The following is an 18,564-nucleotide window of genomic DNA, read 5'->3' on the forward strand; positions in this document are numbered from 1 at the left end:
ATGGGCGGAAGTGACGTTTTGATGTCACTTCCACCCTGCTATGGTATGGAGACAGGTGGGGGCCATCTTTCCCTCACTCGTCTCCATACCTAGCAAGGAGACAGACGCAATCGCCTCCGTCGACGGCTCCGGTAAGCGGCGGAGGGCACCGGAATGGCAGCAGGAAGGGGGGGGGGCCCCTCTCCTGCCAAAAAGTGATTTTGCGGCGAATCCGTCACAGAGACCACTTTTATTTTGAAGCTGGCCGAACACGGGGATACCGGGGTTATGGCAGCTAGCTGCTGCCATAACAACGATATTCGTCCCCATCGGCGTGCGGCGCTCGGCAAGTGGTTAATTCCTCATGGCATAGATTCAACAAGGTGTTGCAAACATTCCTAAGAGATTTTGGTCCATATTGATATAATAGCATCATGTAGTTGCTGCAGGTCAGCTGCACATCCATGATGCGAATCTCCCACTCCACCAAATCCCAAAAGTGCTTTTTTGGATTGAGATCTGGTGACTGCTGGAAGTAGCCATCAGAAAATGGGTACACTGTAATCATAAAGGAATAGACATGGTCAGCAGCAATACTCAGGTGGCTATGGCATTTAAACTATGCTCAATTGGTATTAAGGATCGCAAAGATAATATCCCCCACACCATTACACCCCCACCACCATCAGCCTAAACTGTTGATACAAGGCAGGATTGGATCAATCCTTTCATGTTGTTTATACCAAATTCTGACCCTACCATCTGAATGTTGCAGCTGAAATCAAGAATCATCCGACCAGGCAATGTTGTTCCAGGAGCATGGATAAAACACGCCTGCTGTAATCACCTTTTGGAAAGTGAATTAGATCAGCGTTGTTTTTTCACTGGCACAAGAGCACTTTATGGACTTTATATATTTTTATCTTTATCCCCTTAATGATTTTATTTATTCATTTGTGGACTATTGAATTGCACTATTTATAGATCACCATCATTGATTAATTTGTTTGCAGCATTACATTGATTTGCATTATTATTTATTTTTTAGCTCACTATTGAGTAATTGGCTTGCGGTATTATATTGATTTTTTCACTACTATGTTTTTAAATTTTTGAGTTTTTCTTAACCATTATATGCTTATATGTGTGTAATTTTCACATTTTTTATCATATCGTGGATGTAAATTAATGTAGAAGATTCGCTATGCACAATCTAATGAGCATCAAGTTATACTTACAACTTTTTATTGAGTCACTATTTACCATCACCTGTCACTTTTTCATTATTTATTATTTTTATTTTTACTTTACCAAGGTTTTTTGAACAGTGCCAAATTCTACTTTATCTTTCTTTTAATGTTTTTCCCATCTCCTATTGTCCAGTTTTGGTGAGCTTGTGCGAATTATAGCCTCAGTTTCCTGTTTGAAAAAGGAGACAAAGGTTCCCCACTGTGGGACTTTTTAGGCAAATAAATATCAAAATCCAAGAATCTTCTGTTAAAATGTCTTAATACAAATTTTATTAAAAACAAAAATTAAAAGAGTGATAAGGCTGATGTCATACAACATGACTAGGGTACCACAGAGGACTCCCGCTTAGTATATTATACCCACATAAACCTCCCAAACTTATGACTATAAGCACATGACGAATGACATCGATTTGGAGAAAATTTGGCCATGTTGGCCATTTGTTTGCAAATAAAGGCCAATATACAATAAACTGACCTCCTAGCAAGAATTTTACAAGAATGACATTGCAGGGATTAATAAAAGCAGTTTCTTGCTACAGGAACTAGGTAAAAGGAAACAATAATGCTGTGACAGGGGATAAAATTGTGTAGGGTTAAATATGGGTAATATCTGCACATACACCACTTGCCGACCACCCCATAGCACATTTACTGCTACAGTAGGGTGACCACATTTACTGCTACATTAGGGTTACCAGACGTCCCCGGTTTCCAGGGACAGTCTCTGGAATGAGCACACTGTCCCAGGATCAAGTCTGCCCCCAGTTTTGTCCCCGGATTGGATTTGAACAGGGGTCCGAGCAATTTCAAAGACAGTCAGTGCAGAATAAAAAAAAAAAATTACAAACCCCCTCTCCACAGCTCCTATTGGCTTAAGGGGATGTATTTTTTCCATTATCTGTGCCCCTTTCTGATGATCATGTGCTGGTCAGAGCGGAGGGACCATTTCTTCAGTTACCATTCCACTCCCGCTTGCTTGTTCTTCTGCTTTGGCTCTAGTTTCGGCCAGCTGCCTGCCTATCTCCTTGCCTTCCCCAGTGGAGTGATCTTCCTCTGGCTACCCAGTAGTAGCCAGACTTGAGAGGCTGGGAGGCGGGCAGGGGCCGGCATCAGGCAGAGAGGCAGCTGAGCTCAGCTGCCCTTGTCCAGCAGCAGAAACAGAAGGGAAGCGGATCCGATTGTGGGGGTTCAAAGCTTCAACACAGGTGTGCTTTGGGGGTGCCTGTGAATAGACTACATTGCACTGTGTCTGTCTCTCTGGCATCATGGATGGTATCATAACACACAGGAACTCTATCATGGCTCTGCTCTGGCTGGCAGTGCACTGTCACAGTGTGTCACATGACATAACTACTGGGTGCTTATTTTGTTAACTTATTGGTCATATGTATTTGTCCCCCGCAATAGCACCGGCAGCTCGCTCCTCCTGTGATTTTACACAGCGGGAGCTGATAAGCAGGTCCCGCAGACCCGATCTCCGCCAGCACCCGCTGATCGTTCAGTACATACAGAATGGCAGTATGCCTATGTAGAACAGCAGATTGTCAATCTATACAGAAGGCATGGATCCTGTGTTCCCGTATAGAAGGAACACCGATCCATGCCTTCCACTAGTAAAACCACCTCCCCGCAGTTAGAAAACCCATTTTAGGCACACATTTAACTCTTTGATCGCCTCCGATGTTAACCCCTTTCCTGCCGGTGTCATTAGTACAGTGACAGTGCATATTTTTTAGCACTGATCACTGTATTAGTGTCACTGGTTTAAAAAAAGGTGTCAAAAGTGCCAGTTAGGTGTCTGTCTATAAGTCGCTAATCGCCCCATTACTAGAAAAAATAAATAAAAATTCCATAATTATATCCCATAGTTTGTAGACACGCAACCCAATCAATATATGCTTGTTGGGATTTGTTTACCAAAAATATATAGAAGAAAACATATTATCCTAAATAAGTTAAAAATATAAATTTTTTTCAAAATTGCCAGTCCTTTTTTGTTTATAGTGTAAAAGATAAAAGTCGCAGAAGTGATCAAATACCACCAAAAAAAGGAGATACATTTCCACCCTCCAATGCTATGGAGCCAAGTGGGGGGCCATCTTTCTCTCACTCAGCATCCAGGCAGTGGTGTAACAGGACCCGGACGTCTCCGCCGCTACTGCCAGGTCCGGTAAGCGGTGGATACAACCAGAGTGCAGCGGGAGGGGGGTGGGCACCTTTCCGCCACTGATAAAATGGATTTTGCACCGAATCTGCCGCGGAGACCACTTTTATCTTAAAGAGAAACACACAGCGTTCCCAAAAATACCGGGGTTGTGGCAGCTAGTTCTCCCATTGTGAGATTCCCCCTTTTACTTTTCTGGGGACAACACAAAATTTGGGGTTTTCTTTTACTTTCAATTTCAATGATAATGGTAAACAGGACAAATAGAGAGGGTAAATCTCCTTAACGGGGGCACAGACAGCAATAAAAATTGAAAGATGTTCTAATCCCTCTCCACTCTATCCAAACCGAATGAAAGAAGTTTTGTCTTTAGTTATACTTTAGGTGACAATTTTTCAATACAGACATCCATAGCATGCCACAAAAATGTTGTACTGTTATAACTAGCAGATCACATTCTATGGTTTAACCACCTGCCACCGAGCGTACACATATATAAGGCCTCACTGAAGTGGGTCTTCTACTGTGAGGCCACACATATGTGTACATGTATATTTGCTGAGAGCGCTGCACACCTAGAGCTCTGGTCTTGTACTAATGATCAGGAATTGAGAGTCCCAGTTCCCAAACAATCACTGTGTTTTTTCTCCTTTGAATGGAGAGAAAGACACATCCTGTTTGTCAGAGGAGAAAAATGTAAACAAATGAAAGTGTGAGTAAAAAAATAAAAATAAAGAAAAAATAGCTACATCGGGATTTGATTAAGGTCAGTGTCAGGGTAGGGGCAAGGTCAGTGTCTAAGGCCAGGGTCAAAGGTCAGGGTCAGTGTATTTTATGTAGAATAAAAAAAAAAAAAACATTTTTAACCACTACAATACAGGGCACTTTCACCCCCTTCCTTCCCAGCCCAATTTTAAGGTTTCAGCGTTATAGCAATTTCAATGACAATACTACACTACTGGATACACCATGACCTTGATAAATGAGAACCTTAGGTAAGAGATATACTTTAAAGCAGTAGTAAAGCCCGCTTTGTGATTTTTACCTACGGTGAGGGAAAAAAGTATTTGATCCCCTGCTGATTTTGTACGTTTGCCCACTGACAAAGAAATGATCAGTCTATAATTTTAATGGTAGGTTTATTTTAACAGTGAGAGACAGAATAACAACAAAAAAATCCAGAAAAACACATTTCAAAAAAGCTAAAAATTGATTTGCATTTAAATGAGTGAAATAAGTATTTGACCCCTACGCAAAACATGACTGCTTGGTGGCAATCACAGAGGTCAGACGTTTGTTATAGTTGTCCACCAGGATTGCACACATCTAAGGAGGGATTTTATCCCACTTCTCTTTGCAGATCCTCTCAAATTCATTAAGGTTTTCGAGTCTGACGTTTGGTAATTCGAACCTTCAGCTCCCTCCATATATTTTTGATTGGATTAAGGTCTGGAGACTGGCTAGGCCAATCCAGGACTGTAATGTGCATCTTCTTGAGCCACTCCTTTGTTACCTTGGCCGTGTATTTTGGATCATTTTCATGCTGGGATACCCATCCACGACACATTTCCAATGCCCTGGCTGAGGGAAGGAGGTTCTCACCCAAGATTTGACGGTACATGGCCCCGTCCATCGTCCCTTTGATGCAGTGAAGTTGTCCTGTCCCCTCAGCATAAAAATACCCCCAAAGCGTAATGTTTCCACCTCCATGTTTGACGATGGGGACAGAGTTTTTGGGGTCATGGGCAGCATTCCTCCTTTTCCAAACATGAGGAGTTGAGTTGATGCCAAAGAGCTTGGTTTTGGTCTTATCTGACCACAACACTTTCACCCAGTTCTCCTCTGAATCCTTCAGATGTTCATTAGCAAACTTCAGACAGCCTGTTTATGTGCTTTTTTGAGCAGGGAGACATTGCGGGTGCTGCAGGATTTCAGTCCTTCACAGCGTAGTGTGTTACCAATTGTTTTCTTGGTGACTATGGTCCCAGCTGCCTTGAGATCATTGACAAGATCCTCCCATGTAGTTCCGGGTTGATTCCTCATCAATCTCTTGATCATTGAAACTCCATAAGGTGAGATCTTGCATGGAGCCCCAGAGTGAGGGAGATTGACAGTTAAGCCCCATACACACTATCAGATTATCTGCTGATTTTTTCCTTCAGGTTTACCAAAACCATGTAGTAGAAGGGCCTGCCTGATTGCATACACATTGAAACTCCTAAAGTTTGACCTCATATTATGTGGTTTTGGTAAATCTGAAGGAAAAACTCAGCAGAAAAACTGATAGTGTGTATGTGGCCTAACTGTGTATTTCTTTCATCTGCGAATAATTGCACCAACTGTTGTCACCGTCTTACCAGGCTGCTTTGTAATGGTCTTGTAGCCCATTTCAGCCTTGTGCAGATCTACAATCTTGTCCCTGACATTGCTCTTAATCTCAGCTCGTTACCTGTATAGAAGACACCTGGGAGCAGAAATCTTGCTGATTGATAGGAGATCAAATAATTATTTCACTCATTGAAAGGCAAATCAATTTATAACTTTTTTAGAAATGCGTTTTCAGAAAATTTTTGTTGTTCTTTTGTCTCTCGCTGCCTTACCCTACCACTACCTACCTATTATAAGGCTTACCTGTAGGTAAAATTAATATCTCTTAAACGTGTACTGTTTAGGAGGTATTTACCCTGGGCGCAGCCAGTGACATCACCGGCGCATGCACTCTGAAGGTCTGGCATACCTTGCCAGAACTTCAGAGCTTCGTGCCAGAACTGAAGGCTCACACGTGCATGCATGGGAGTGACGTCATCGCAGCTCTGGCCAATCGCACAGGCAAGTGTGAAGAAAGACCGGGGGAAGATGTCAGCCTTCTCAGCAGTGACAGTGTGACGCTGAAGGGCTTTGTTATAAGGTAAGTATTTAATAATGTGCTAGTATGCAATGCATACTAGCCTGTTATGTCATTGTCATGCTGGTATTTATTTATTTTTTTAAACCAGCCGCGGTTTACGACCACTTTAAAGGGTTTAAAATGAATGTTTACATTTTTATACTTAGTTATATTAACCACTTGCCGACCGCCTCACGCCGATGTACGTCGGCAGAATGGCACGGGCAGGCATAAGCACGTACATGTACGTGCTTTGCCTCCCGCGGGTCGGGGGCCCGATCGGGCCCCCGCCCGGTGCCTGCGGCGGTCGGTTTTCGTTCGGGAGCGATCCCGGACGAGGGGACGGCCATTCATTCATGGCCACCCCCTCGCGATCGCTCCCGACGAATGGAAATCCCCGGTGACATCACTTCCTCTCCTGTAATGTAAACACAGGAGAGGAAGTGATGTATTCTCTCCTCCGTGTCGGTATTTTTCGTTCCGACACGGAGGAGAGCGGATCAGTGAGTTGCACCAACACATCCCACACACAGTAGAACATGCCAGGCACACTCACACCCCCCCTTTACCCCCCGATCACCCCCCCAATTACCCCTGCCCCCCAGTCACAGTGACACCAATGTCATTTTTTTTTTTTTTATTTTTTTTTTTTGCATTGGTGTCATTTGTGACTGTAATAACTGTTAGGGCAGTTAGGGTTAGCCCCCTTTAGTTCTAATGTACCCCCCTAACCCCCCCAATAAAGGTTTAACCCCGTGATCACCCCCCGTCGCCAGTGTCACTAAGGCTGGGTTCACATTGCAGCGGTTTATGAGAACGAATGTGATTCGCACCGCACTGCAGTGCAAATCACATCCGATCTCTGTGCGATTCGAGTTCAGCCATTCGCCGCACCCGCCGCACCCGCCACACCCGCCGCACCCGCCGCAAATTCGCACGGGACCCTTTTTTTGGCCCGCAGCAGAATCGGATCGCATGGGTGTTCACACCATGCGATCCGAGTTTGCAGATCGCACTGCGATATGCGAACTGATCTGGGGGTGTCAGTAACATTTCACTGACACTCCCAGCAGTTCGCATAGGGCAGTGTGAACTGCCGCCGGGAGGCATGCGATGCGGGAACCCGCCGCGGATTCGCGGCGTTTCCGCATCGCTCCAGTGTGAACCCAGCCTAATAAGCGATCATTTTTCTGATCGCCGTATTAGTGTCACAGGTGACGCTAGTTAGGCAGGTAGGTATTTAGGTTCGCCGCAGCTTTTTATAGCGCTAGGGACCCCCATATACTACCGCATAAAGCCCCCTGATTGCCCCCTAGTTAACCCTTTCACCAGTGATCACCATATAACTGTTACAGGTGACGCTGGTTGGTTAGTTATTTTTTTATAGTTTCAGGGCACCCGCCATTTATTACCTAATAAAGGTTTAACCCCCTGATCACCCGGCAGGTGTCATTTGTGACTAATAACTGTTAGGGCAGTTAGGGTTAGCCCCCTTTAGTTCTAAGGTACCCCCCTAACCCCCCCAATAAAGGTTTAACCCCGTGATCACCCCCCGTCGCCAGTGTCACTAAGGCTGGGTTCACATTGCAGCGGTTTATGAGAACGGATGTGATTCGCACCGCACTGCAGTGCAAATCACATCCGATCTCTGTGCGATTCGAGTTCAGCTATACAGATAGTATGGCTGAATTCGTGTCGCACCCGCCGCACCCGCCGCAAACTCGCACGGGACCCTTTTTTTGGTCCGCAGCAGAATCGGATCGCATGGGTGTTCACACCATGCGATCCAAGTTTGCAGATCGCACTGCGATATGCGAACTGATCTGGGGGTGTCATTAACATTTCACTGACACTCCCAGCAGTTCGCATAGGGCAGTGTGAACTGCCGCCGGGAGGCATGCGATGCGGGAACCCGCCGCGCATTCGTGGCGTTCCCGCATCGCTCCAGTGTGAACCCAGCCTAATAAGCGATCGTTTTTCTGATCGCTGTATTAGTGTCACAGGTGACGCTAGTTAGGCAGGTAGGTATTTAGGTTCGCCGCAGCTTTTTATAGCGCCAGGGACCCCCATATACTACCGCATAAAGCCCCCTGATTGCCCCCTAGTTAACCCTTTCACCAGTGATCACCATATAACTGTTACAGGTGACGCTGGTTGGTTAGTTATTTTTTTATAGTTTCAGGGCACCCGCCATTTATTACCTAGTCTCACTAGTGTACCCCTAAATTTAGGGGTGTCTACTTTCTAAAATGGGGTCATTTGGGGGGGGGGTTTGTGCCATCTTGGCATTTTATGGCCTTCAAAACTGTAACGCCCTTAGAAAGCCTGAAGGCGGTGCTTGGTTTTTGGGGCCCCGTACGCGGCTAGGCTCCCAAAAAGTCCCACATATGTGGTATCCCCGTACTCAGGAGAAGCAGCAGAATTTATTTTGGGGTGTCATTTCACATATGCCCATGGCATGCGTGAGCAATATATCATTTAGTGACAACTTTGTGAAAAAAAAAAAAAGTTTGTAATTTTCCCGCAACTTGTGGCAAAATATAAAATATTCCATGGACTCAACATGCCTCTCAGCAAATAGCTTGGGGTGTCTACTTTCTAAAATGGGGTCATTTGTGGGGGTTTTGTGCCATCTTGGCATTTTATGGCCTTCAAAACTGTAATAGGTAGTGAGAAGTGAACTCAAAAAATTACGCCCTTAGAAAGCCTGAAGGCGGTGCTTGGTTTTCGGGGCCCCGTACGCGGCTAGGCTCCCAAAAAGTCCCACATATGTGGTATCCCCGTACTCGGGAGAAGCAGCAGAATTTATTTTGGGGTGTCATTTCACATATGCCCATGGCATGCATGAGCAATATATCATTTAGTGACAACTTTGTGAAAAAAAAAAAAAAAAAAAAAAAGTTTGTAATTTTCCCGCAACTTGTGGCAAAATATAAAATATTCCATGGACTCAACATGCCTCTCAGCAAATAGCTTGGGGTGTCTACTTTCTAAAATGGGGTCATTTGTGGGGGTTTTGTGCCATCTTGGCATTTTATGGCCTTCAAAACTGTAATAGGTAGTGAGGCGTGAAATCAAAAATTTACGCCCTTAGAAAGCCTGAAGGCGGTGCTTGGTTTTCGGGGCCCTGTACGCGGCTAGGCTCCCAAAAAGTCCCACATATGTGGTATCCCCGTACTCAGGAGAAGCAGCAGAATTTATTTTGGGGTGTCATTTCACATACGCCCATAGCATGTGTGAGCAATATATCATTTAGTGACAACTTTGTGTAAAAAAAAAAAAAAAATTTTTTTTTTGTCATTATTCAATCGCTTGAGGCAAAAAAATAAAATATTCAATGGGCTCAACATGCCTCTTATCAATTTCCTTAGGGGGTCTACTTTCCAAAATGGGGTCATTTGGGGGGGTTTTGTACTGCCCTGTCATTTTAGCACCTCAAGAAATGAGATAGACAGTCGTAAACTAAAAGCTGCGTAAATTCCAGAAAACGTACCTTAGTTTGTAGATGTGACAACTTTTGCGCAAACCAATAAATATACAATTATTGACTTTTTTTTTACCAAAGACATGTGGCTGAATACATTTTGGCCTAAATGTATGACTAAAATTGAGTTTATTGGATTTTTCTAATAACAAAAAGTAGAAAATATCATTTTTTTTCAAAATTTGCGGTCTTTTTACGTTTATATCGCAAAAAATAAAAATCGCAGAGGCAATCAAATACCATCAAAAGAAAGCTCTATTTGTGGGAAGAAAAGGACGCAAATTTTGTTTGGGTACAACATTGCATGACCGCGCAATTACCAGTTAAAGCAGCGCAGTGCCAAAGTGTAAAAAGACCTCTGGTCATTTACCAGCAAAATGGTCCGGTCTGAAAGTGGTTAAACCACTGTCTTAGATGGCTACTTACCTGTGGAAGACGCAGCAGGTTGAAAATGTCAGCAGTTGTTTCTGCCGCATCACTGTTGTCTGGGCCGATCACAGCGGACACAGTGGGGATGTAGCTAGTATAACTTTTGTCAGTGTCAATAACATCATCTCTTGATATGAATTTCAGAGCTGGCTGAATGTTGTTGTGTACGTAGCAGGTATCAAAGATGTTATACCCCAGAGTAACGTTCGGTAGTAGGGAGCTGCTGTTGTTGATCTCTTGCACTGCAAACTTCATGACTTGAAAATAGAGATACCCTGCCAGACTGATATTAAAACTGAAAGGAGAGAGAAAAAAATACATATACCTATAATGTCTTTAAAGCTGAGCATCAGGCAAATATAAAGCCATCATTTAATACAGTTATTTATTCATTACAATATAATTAGTGACATGTTTTCTGTTTTTTTTTTTTAATTAGGATAAATTAGGATAAACATCTGACATTTTTCAGATATTAGCCTTCTGCGGAGTATCATTTACACTGGAAGAACTATATAGCACTCAGGTCTTTTTTACTTTGCATTCTGCCATTTATCAACATTTTGCACATGTACAAGAGATGTGAGCAAAGTGATGACATCATCAGTGTGTTGCTTCTCCTTCATTTTTCAAGTTCAACTATAGTGTGAAAATGTGGGTGTCTCATCTTGCTATGCTGTCTGGCAGGAGTGCCTGGATCACAAGACTGATTTAACATACTCACAGATCATTTGGCACTTAAAGAATATGTAAACGCAACATTTCATATTCCTGATATGTGCCTGCTGTACCGTGTAGTTGTATGAAAAAGTCTCCTGTTCTCTTTGTAGTGTTTCCTAGTAGTGCCCCCTTCACTCCCCCAGTAATGTCCACCTCTGCCCCCTTCACTCCTGCTCCTCCCCCCATAAATGTCATTCTCTGCTCCTTTACCCCCCCCCCACAGTAATGTCCTCCCCTGTCCACTTTACCCCCCCCCCCCCCCCCGTAATGTCCTCCTCCATCAGTGTCTGCTGTGGTGAGACGCTGTCACAGAGACACTCACATCAGTGTACTGCTACTGTGCTTCTGCTCTCTGCTGTGGCAAGGCTCCATGACCACCAAGACCTGAGACTGAGAATTACCGCCTTTCATTCAAAAATAGTGCAAGGCACCATTACACCACTGTGCATGTGCCTGTCCAGCCCAAAAACGGCACTCGTGTACAAGCTTTGCAGGCTTCAGAACAACGCATGCGCGATTGCGCTGTTGGCCCGCAGCCATATTTTTTTACGGGCACCGTATCGGACATTTACCTGCAGCCTGAAAATGGGCTGAAAATCACAGGATGCCTGTAAATTAACCGGGTGGTTGGCAACACTGGCCTCAATCAGTGTCCGGCACTCACTATTGCGAGCGGTGTTAGCGGCTGCTGGTGTAGCGCCTACCACACATCTTGCATACTTCAAAAGCCAGTCCTGCAGGACGCGGCTGCTAATGGGAACAGCATTCCTGCTGTTGAAAAAGTACAGGAACGTCGTTCCCATGCGTTCCAGCAGGACTTTGGCCCTCCCTATATACATTTTACTTGTATATCTGCTGTCTTATATCAGCTTTCTATATTCTTTAGAAAGTGAACATCGTGTTGGAATTTTTACTTCCTCTTTCAACAGTGGGAGGGGAGCCTGGACATACACTGTGTGACAGCTGATTGAGGGAAAGGAATACCCCCACCCACCCACTCCACGTAGGCTAAGGAAGAAAGAAACATGTAGAGCTGTGCTGTGAATAGACCAGCTCTCTGCTAATCTATTTATAGCAACCTCCCCGACACTAATTTTCAGCTGCTTTTATCTCCTGTGTTGGAGAACTTGTCAGAAGTTATCATGCTTATAGCAGAGGAATGAAGCAGCAGAAAAACACGGGCCTTAGGGCTTTGGAGAGAGATAAATAAACACTACAGATATATGTGCCCAAATCAAATTTCATAAATTGGGTTGAGTTTTTGAAGCGCTTTTGTATTAAAAACGCACCTGAAAAGGCACTGCTGCCTCTGACTGCTAGTCCCAGGCGATTTGGTGATGTCATTAGTGTTCTGCATACTGTTTTACATGCTAAAAGCTCCGACATGAGGAAGTAAAGCCCTGCCTCTACCAAGATGGCCACTTCTACACTGTGCAGATCAAGGCATGGTCAGTTATAGGTAAAAGATTAGCTGCAAGGAGACAATAGGCAATACTGGTGCCTAGTCTTTCATCCTCTGGATGTTTTTTTTTTTTTTTGGGGGGGGGGGGTTTGGGTGCCGCTTTTAGAGATCAGTTCCACCTTAAAGTGTTACTAAACCCAGTAATATGAAAATAGTTAAGTCCGCCCTCCCCGCCAGTGTGCACAGTTTATAAAACTTATTTTTACATTGAAATACTGCTACTATATACCTTTTTGGTTGATCTGTATACCATGGTCACGTGATAAACTGCAGGGTCCACTTGAGTGCTGAGTGTTCAGGTAGGAGGAGATTTCCATTACAGCCTGTTTCCTCATGCTGTTATGTTGGGAGGCGGATCATCCATGAATTAAGATGTCATATGTTCTTTTTTAGTTACTGGCCATGGAGGAGGAGGGAGGGCCAGGGTTGTCATTTAGAATATATATATATATACACAGCAACATGTTTGATGTCATACAATGTGACCTGAAAAGCTCAGCTCAACAGGGAAATGTTCTCTCCAGAAATAGAGACCAAAGTGAGCATGTGCAGCAGTACTTCCCTCACTGTGTCTTATCTGACCTTGCCAAGACAGACCCTGCAGGAGGGGAGGATCTGTCCATACAGGATCAAAGAGCCTTTTTTACACAATACAGAGGATTAACCCCTTCAGTTCCACAGTGAGTATAAAAAGCATGCAATTCTGTATATACAGACAGATTTTACTGTTGTGGGTTTAGTAACACTTTAAATTTCATATTTGCCTGAAAACATGTTTTACAAAGATATACTGTATATAAGGAATAAATATATCCGTACACTCTATAGTACTGACCAAGCTTTGCCCCAGTATATTCAACCACATTTAGTAATTTCTTGACCTTGCCCAAAAAGGACAAGCAAAAATTCCATATTTTTGACAATCTGAGAATCTTGAAACAATGTAAACTGAAAGAAGAGAACAATTGTAACTTTGCTCAAAGCAACCATGAATGTTGATATGGACAATGCCAATACTCTTCCTGCAAGGTTTGCTGTGCCCATTGAATAGAAGATATATCTCACCTTGGACAGCTGTCTACCACTGGGGTATAGCGAGGAGAGCGGTCAGCTCCAGACGCATGAAGACTGAACAGACCACCAAGATTGTAATCTCCTTCATAAAAATATTCTGATTGAAAATCATCATCACAGCTGGATCCAATATGGGCAAAAATTAGAACCAGACCAAGAACAAACATGTGATGCCTCATCCTTGTGCTTTTATCTGTCTATGTTCATTATCAGAGCTATCCCTGCTCCATGTACTCTAGTAATGCTGTAGTATGAAAATGTTTCCACATTCTGAATGAAGCTCTGCGTTTTTGCATGTTTACTTGAGTAATGTTTATTGTATACTCATAGGAGCTTAAATATGTAAAAATAATTGGTTAGTAAAATCTTTTGTTGATGAAACCATTCATTTGCATGATAAGTGAAAACAGCTGCAAAAGAATCTTTAGTTCTATAGCATTCTAAGTAAATAAAACTAAGTTTTTTTTTTTCTATATTTGAAAACCTTAAAAAAACAAAATTTAAATATAAAAATAAAAATACAATCAAGGGTTTGGTGGAGACTGGGGACCCTCATTGTCCCCAGTGGTAGGAATGGGCTTCCATGAGAAATGGAGTCTAAAGAGAGTTTGGTCTTCACCAGAGACTCCAGAAAGGGGTTTCGATTTTACTGTGTGAAGCTCCCAGGGGGCAAATCTTGGGTCTATCTCAGTGAAAACAGCTGATGTTCTGACAGGCAATTGATTAAACTACTGGGGGAAAACCATAACTTGTAAACAGGTGGGGGTCAGGTAGCTTCAAGCTACAGCTGGCTATAACATTAGATGTTTTTGTTTAGCTTGCAGGCTGATCTAAAAAAAAAAAATGTTTTCACAGAGTTGTCCATCTATGCTAAACAGAGTGGATGGACACCCTTGCTGGGATTTTGTATTCTGACAGTCCCCAGTTACCATAATAACCAAACAATGGCTGTACTGGATGCAGCTGTTGTACTGCTGACAAGTTTCTGCCCTGCTTTATTGATTAAAAAGGTAGGAGGGTCACCCATTAAGCTAATCATTAGGAATCAGACAAAATTCAAACCGTATGTTGGAAGGTAGAGTATATTGCCTCTAGTACACTAAGTGATGATCCGCCCCGTGGATATCCGCTTGCTCAGCTGGGAACGCTATCTCCGCTGAGCAGGAAGATGACAGGTCCGTCTCTGCACACTGCACAGGGACGGACCTGTCACAGCGCCGCTCTCCCCTATGGGAGATCGGGTGACGACGGACCGCAGAGTCCGTCGTCACCTGATCTGATCTGCAGACGGATGGAAAAATAGGTTTTTCATCCATCACACTTTTTCGGATCGGAGCGTGTCAGATGTCAGTGGACATGTCACCGCTGACATCTGACGCTCCATAGACCTCTATGGAGCATCCGTTCAGGTCTGCCTCAAAAACTGACAGGCGGACTTGAACGGATCGGCCGTGTGAAAGAGGCCATACTCTACAAAAGTTCCCAATGGACACTTACGTCAGGTGGCATTGACAATTTTAAGCCAGGTGTCCTAATACAGTTACCATAGTACACTGTACAGAAGGACTGGGACTTCTTTCTTCGTCCAGCCAATATCACGGTCTGTTCCTAACTGTCCCAACATGTGACTCTGAAGCATTTTGAGAAAGTATTACTGAGCAAGTACTTCACCAGCTTGTCTCACATCTTACTCTGCACATTTACTTTATTTCGTCCTTGGGTATACAGGGATGCCACTATAATTCACTTTGCAAAGGCCTTGCACACTGTGACTCCAGGCTCTGTTCCTAGGTAGGCACTGTACTGCAGTGGGCTCCAAAATGGAAGCCCTGCCACTAAGTGGGGAACATGAAGCACTAAGCTGTTCCTTCACTACCAGGACCCCATCACCACTCCCTCTTTCAGTTGGCTGCTTCTTCTTCTGGAAATCTTCCACTACCATAGTACATAACCTTAATGGTTGGCTAAGTCAGTGTTCCTCAACCTTCTTTCAGTCAAGGCACCCTTTAAATTATAGACAATCTTGAGGCACCCCATTCTAAAATGTGAAAACCATTATACAATTATATGCAGCAAGATCAATACACCTAGGACACCCAGAATTAGAGGTGATCTATTCTTCCAAAGCAAATACACTTTTGCAAACAGGTACTGACTAGTATTACAATGTTTCTCTTCTCCTTCAGTTTTTCTCCATCAATTAGCTAATGAGACCCTAAAGCTGATAGAGAGAGGCAAGGGTGGGTCAAACAAGGATGATATGCAGGCAACTGACACCCCCCTTAGCAACTGATGATGTCATTGGTTGTTAGGACGTTGGCAGCTAGAAAGTTGTAATGGTAGGTTTGTATACAATTTCGGGCAATTTTTAGGTGTTTTGCCGAGGCGCCCCTGAAGAAACCTCAAGGCACCTGGGCACCCTCATTGAAATAGGCTGCCTTAGCAGAAGAAGTCCATGTAACAAGTCCATAAATGTTTTTTCCCTAAAGAACTTGTCCCATTGGAGGGGAATGTGGCCAGAAAAGCAGATCACATGGCTTATTGGCCCTCACTATGCAGCTTCTACACCAGACTCCTCAGCCACAAGGCCAGTTCCCCTGTATATATGCCCTAACAGAAAGTGACACACATGCAGGGGAAACCATGTCACAAAGCACATTAACCACCTACATGCATCAGCCCAATATTTAAAGGTGCTCATATAGTACAAAAAATGCATAATAAAGTAGGCATCTGCCAACAAGTATATGGGCCAGCTTTAACTGAATCACAGGCAAAAATGAAAAAGGCAGCAAATAAAATGGTAACAAAAGCAATAGCTGAGGCAAGAGACATAAAGACAAACAACAGGAACCAAATGGCAGGTCATGCTCAGAACCAGAATAGCAGTCCTAATGAGCTGGAGTGGGCCTGTCCTGCAATGCAACATTTTAGCAAACTAGAGAAAACCTATACCAAGCACACCAAGTCACAGAGGAGGAAGAATAATAGCAACCAACATGAGGTGAGCTAAAGGTTCCAGTTTCTTTTGACCACATCTCCCAATGTGACCTGACTGCTGAAAAGGATCATTATACAGTTCAGTAATATGCTATACAGACATACTCATCCAATATGACTGACCTCTGGAGGTAATAAAACTACAATAATATTACAACAGGGAATGGTACACCTATGAACATAAAATGACCCTGGACATTATAATAGCATTTTGTTACACAGAACCCTTTCAAAATGACCTGATCACTGATCATGGCTATAGTACAATTCCATTACATTCTAAGCAAACATATGTTATGCCATAGTTTATGCTGGCCATACACAAGAAGAATTTCTTTTGAAGCATAATGGGGTCAAATCAACATTTGTTTTTGCATCAATGAAAAACCTGATTTCTTTTTATGAGGAGGTAGATAAAACCTTGGACAGAGGGGTTGCTGTGAATGTGGTATACAGTACTTGGATTTTGCAACGGTGCTGCTTGACACAGTTGCCCACACACGACTAATGTGTAAGGTAAAGTCTACAGGCTTGGAAAAATCTGTTTTTAACTGGATAGAAAACTGGCTAAAATATTGTATTCAGAGACTAGCAGTTAATGATTCTTAAGCCCCATACACACTATCAGATTTTCTGCAAATTTTTTCCTTCAGATTTACCAAAATCATATAATATGAGGTCAAACCTTACGAGTTTCAATGTTTATGCAATCAGGTAGGCCCTTGCACTACATGGTTTTTGTAAATCTGAAGACAAAAATCAGATGTGTGTATGGGGCTTTACTCTGAATTGTCTAAGGTTATCAGTGGTGTAACTCAAGTTTCAGTGTTGGGACCCTTAGTTCTTACTTCATATAAATGATACAGGGTCTGGGATTAAAGGTACCATTTCAGTCTTTGCCAATAACACCAAGCTATGCAGTGGAATAATGTTCTTACAGGATGTCTCCAGCTTACAGGCCCTCAATGCACTGTTTAGTTGGGCAACTATGTGGCAAATGAGGTTTAATGTTGATAAATGTAAAGTTATGCACTAGGGATGAGCTGAACACCCCCCGGTTCGGTTCGCACCAGAACATTCAAACGGACCGCAAATTCATATGAATGTTAGAACCCCATTAAAGTCTATGGGACTCGTACGTTCGAAATAAAAAGTGCTAATTTTAATGGCTAATATGCAAGATACTGTCCAAAAAAGGGTTTGGGGACCTGGCTCCTGCCCCAGGGGACATGGGTCAATGCCTAAAATGTTTTTAAAAATGGCCGTTTTGGCAGGAGCACTGATTTTAATGACGATTAAAGTGAAAAAAAAAAAGTGAAATATTCCTTTAAATATGGTGCCTGGGGGGTGTCTATAGTATGCCTGTGAAGTGCCACGTGTTTGCCGTGTTTAGAACAGTCCCTGCACAAAATGACATTTAACGGAAAAAAAGTCATTTCAAACTGCTTGCGTTTTTAATGTAATATCTGGTTCCGGCAATATGGATAAAAATCATTGAGAAAAATGGCATGGGTAGCCCCCCCTGCCCATTACCAGCCCCTTTGGGTCTTGTATGGATATTAAGGGGAACCCCGTACCCATATTAAAAAAAGGAAAGAGGTCGGGGCCCCTAGGCCCTATATACTCAGAACAGCAGTATACAGGCGGTGCAAACAAGACAGGGACTGTGTAGATTTGTTGTGTTAAGTAGAATCTGTGTGTAATTTTGAACTGGTAAATTTTTAAAGTGTAGCTCCAGTCAAAAAATCTATTTTTAAGCTTTTTGGAAAACATAGGGAGGGGTTATCACCCAAGTATAATTTGTTTTGCCATCCGTCTTTTTTCATCTCCCTTCCTGTTGTCTCCTTCCGTTTGCAAGTAGGAGACGTTTGTAAGTTGGATGTTTGAAAGTAGTGGCCTGCCCTATATGCTCTGCAGAAATAGCGGAACAAGGTATTGGTGTTGCCACAAAATTGTAAGCCCTCAAAGTGACTCTTGGTGGGCGCTGGAGCGCCCTGCTGTGAACGATTATATCAAGAATTGTAATTACATGCCATTGTTGAACAGTGGTAGAAAAATTGACCTTTGGTGGTTGTGGTGCTGGTGCCACAACACTATAAGTCCTCACAGTTA

The 18,564-nt window shown here is 43.2% G+C and overlaps 1 protein-coding gene across 1 annotated transcript in view; it reads right to left on the reverse strand.

Annotated features, from left to right (window-relative positions):
• Positions 1 to 13,705, reverse strand: part of LOC143934191 (taste receptor type 1 member 2-like) — a 42,357-nt gene extending 28,652 nt beyond the window's left edge. Inside the window, exons 1-2 of the mRNA XM_077457588.1 lie at positions 13,444 to 13,705; positions 10,194 to 10,491 (exon numbers count right to left, since the gene is read on the reverse strand). Coding sequence (XP_077313714.1) covers positions 10,194 to 10,491; positions 13,444 to 13,631 — 486 coding nt within the window. The 5' untranslated portion in view covers positions 13,632 to 13,705. The remainder of the gene's footprint in view (positions 1 to 10,193; positions 10,492 to 13,443) is intronic.
• Positions 13,706 to 18,564: the final 4,859 nt, after the last annotated feature.

This window comes from Lithobates pipiens, unplaced genomic scaffold (genome assembly GCF_037356315.1).
Source record: "Lithobates pipiens isolate NorthernLeopardFrog02 unplaced genomic scaffold, aLitPip1_a1.2 Scaffold_27, whole genome shotgun sequence".
NCBI classification, from domain to species: Eukaryota; Metazoa; Chordata; class Amphibia; order Anura; family Ranidae; genus Lithobates; species Lithobates pipiens.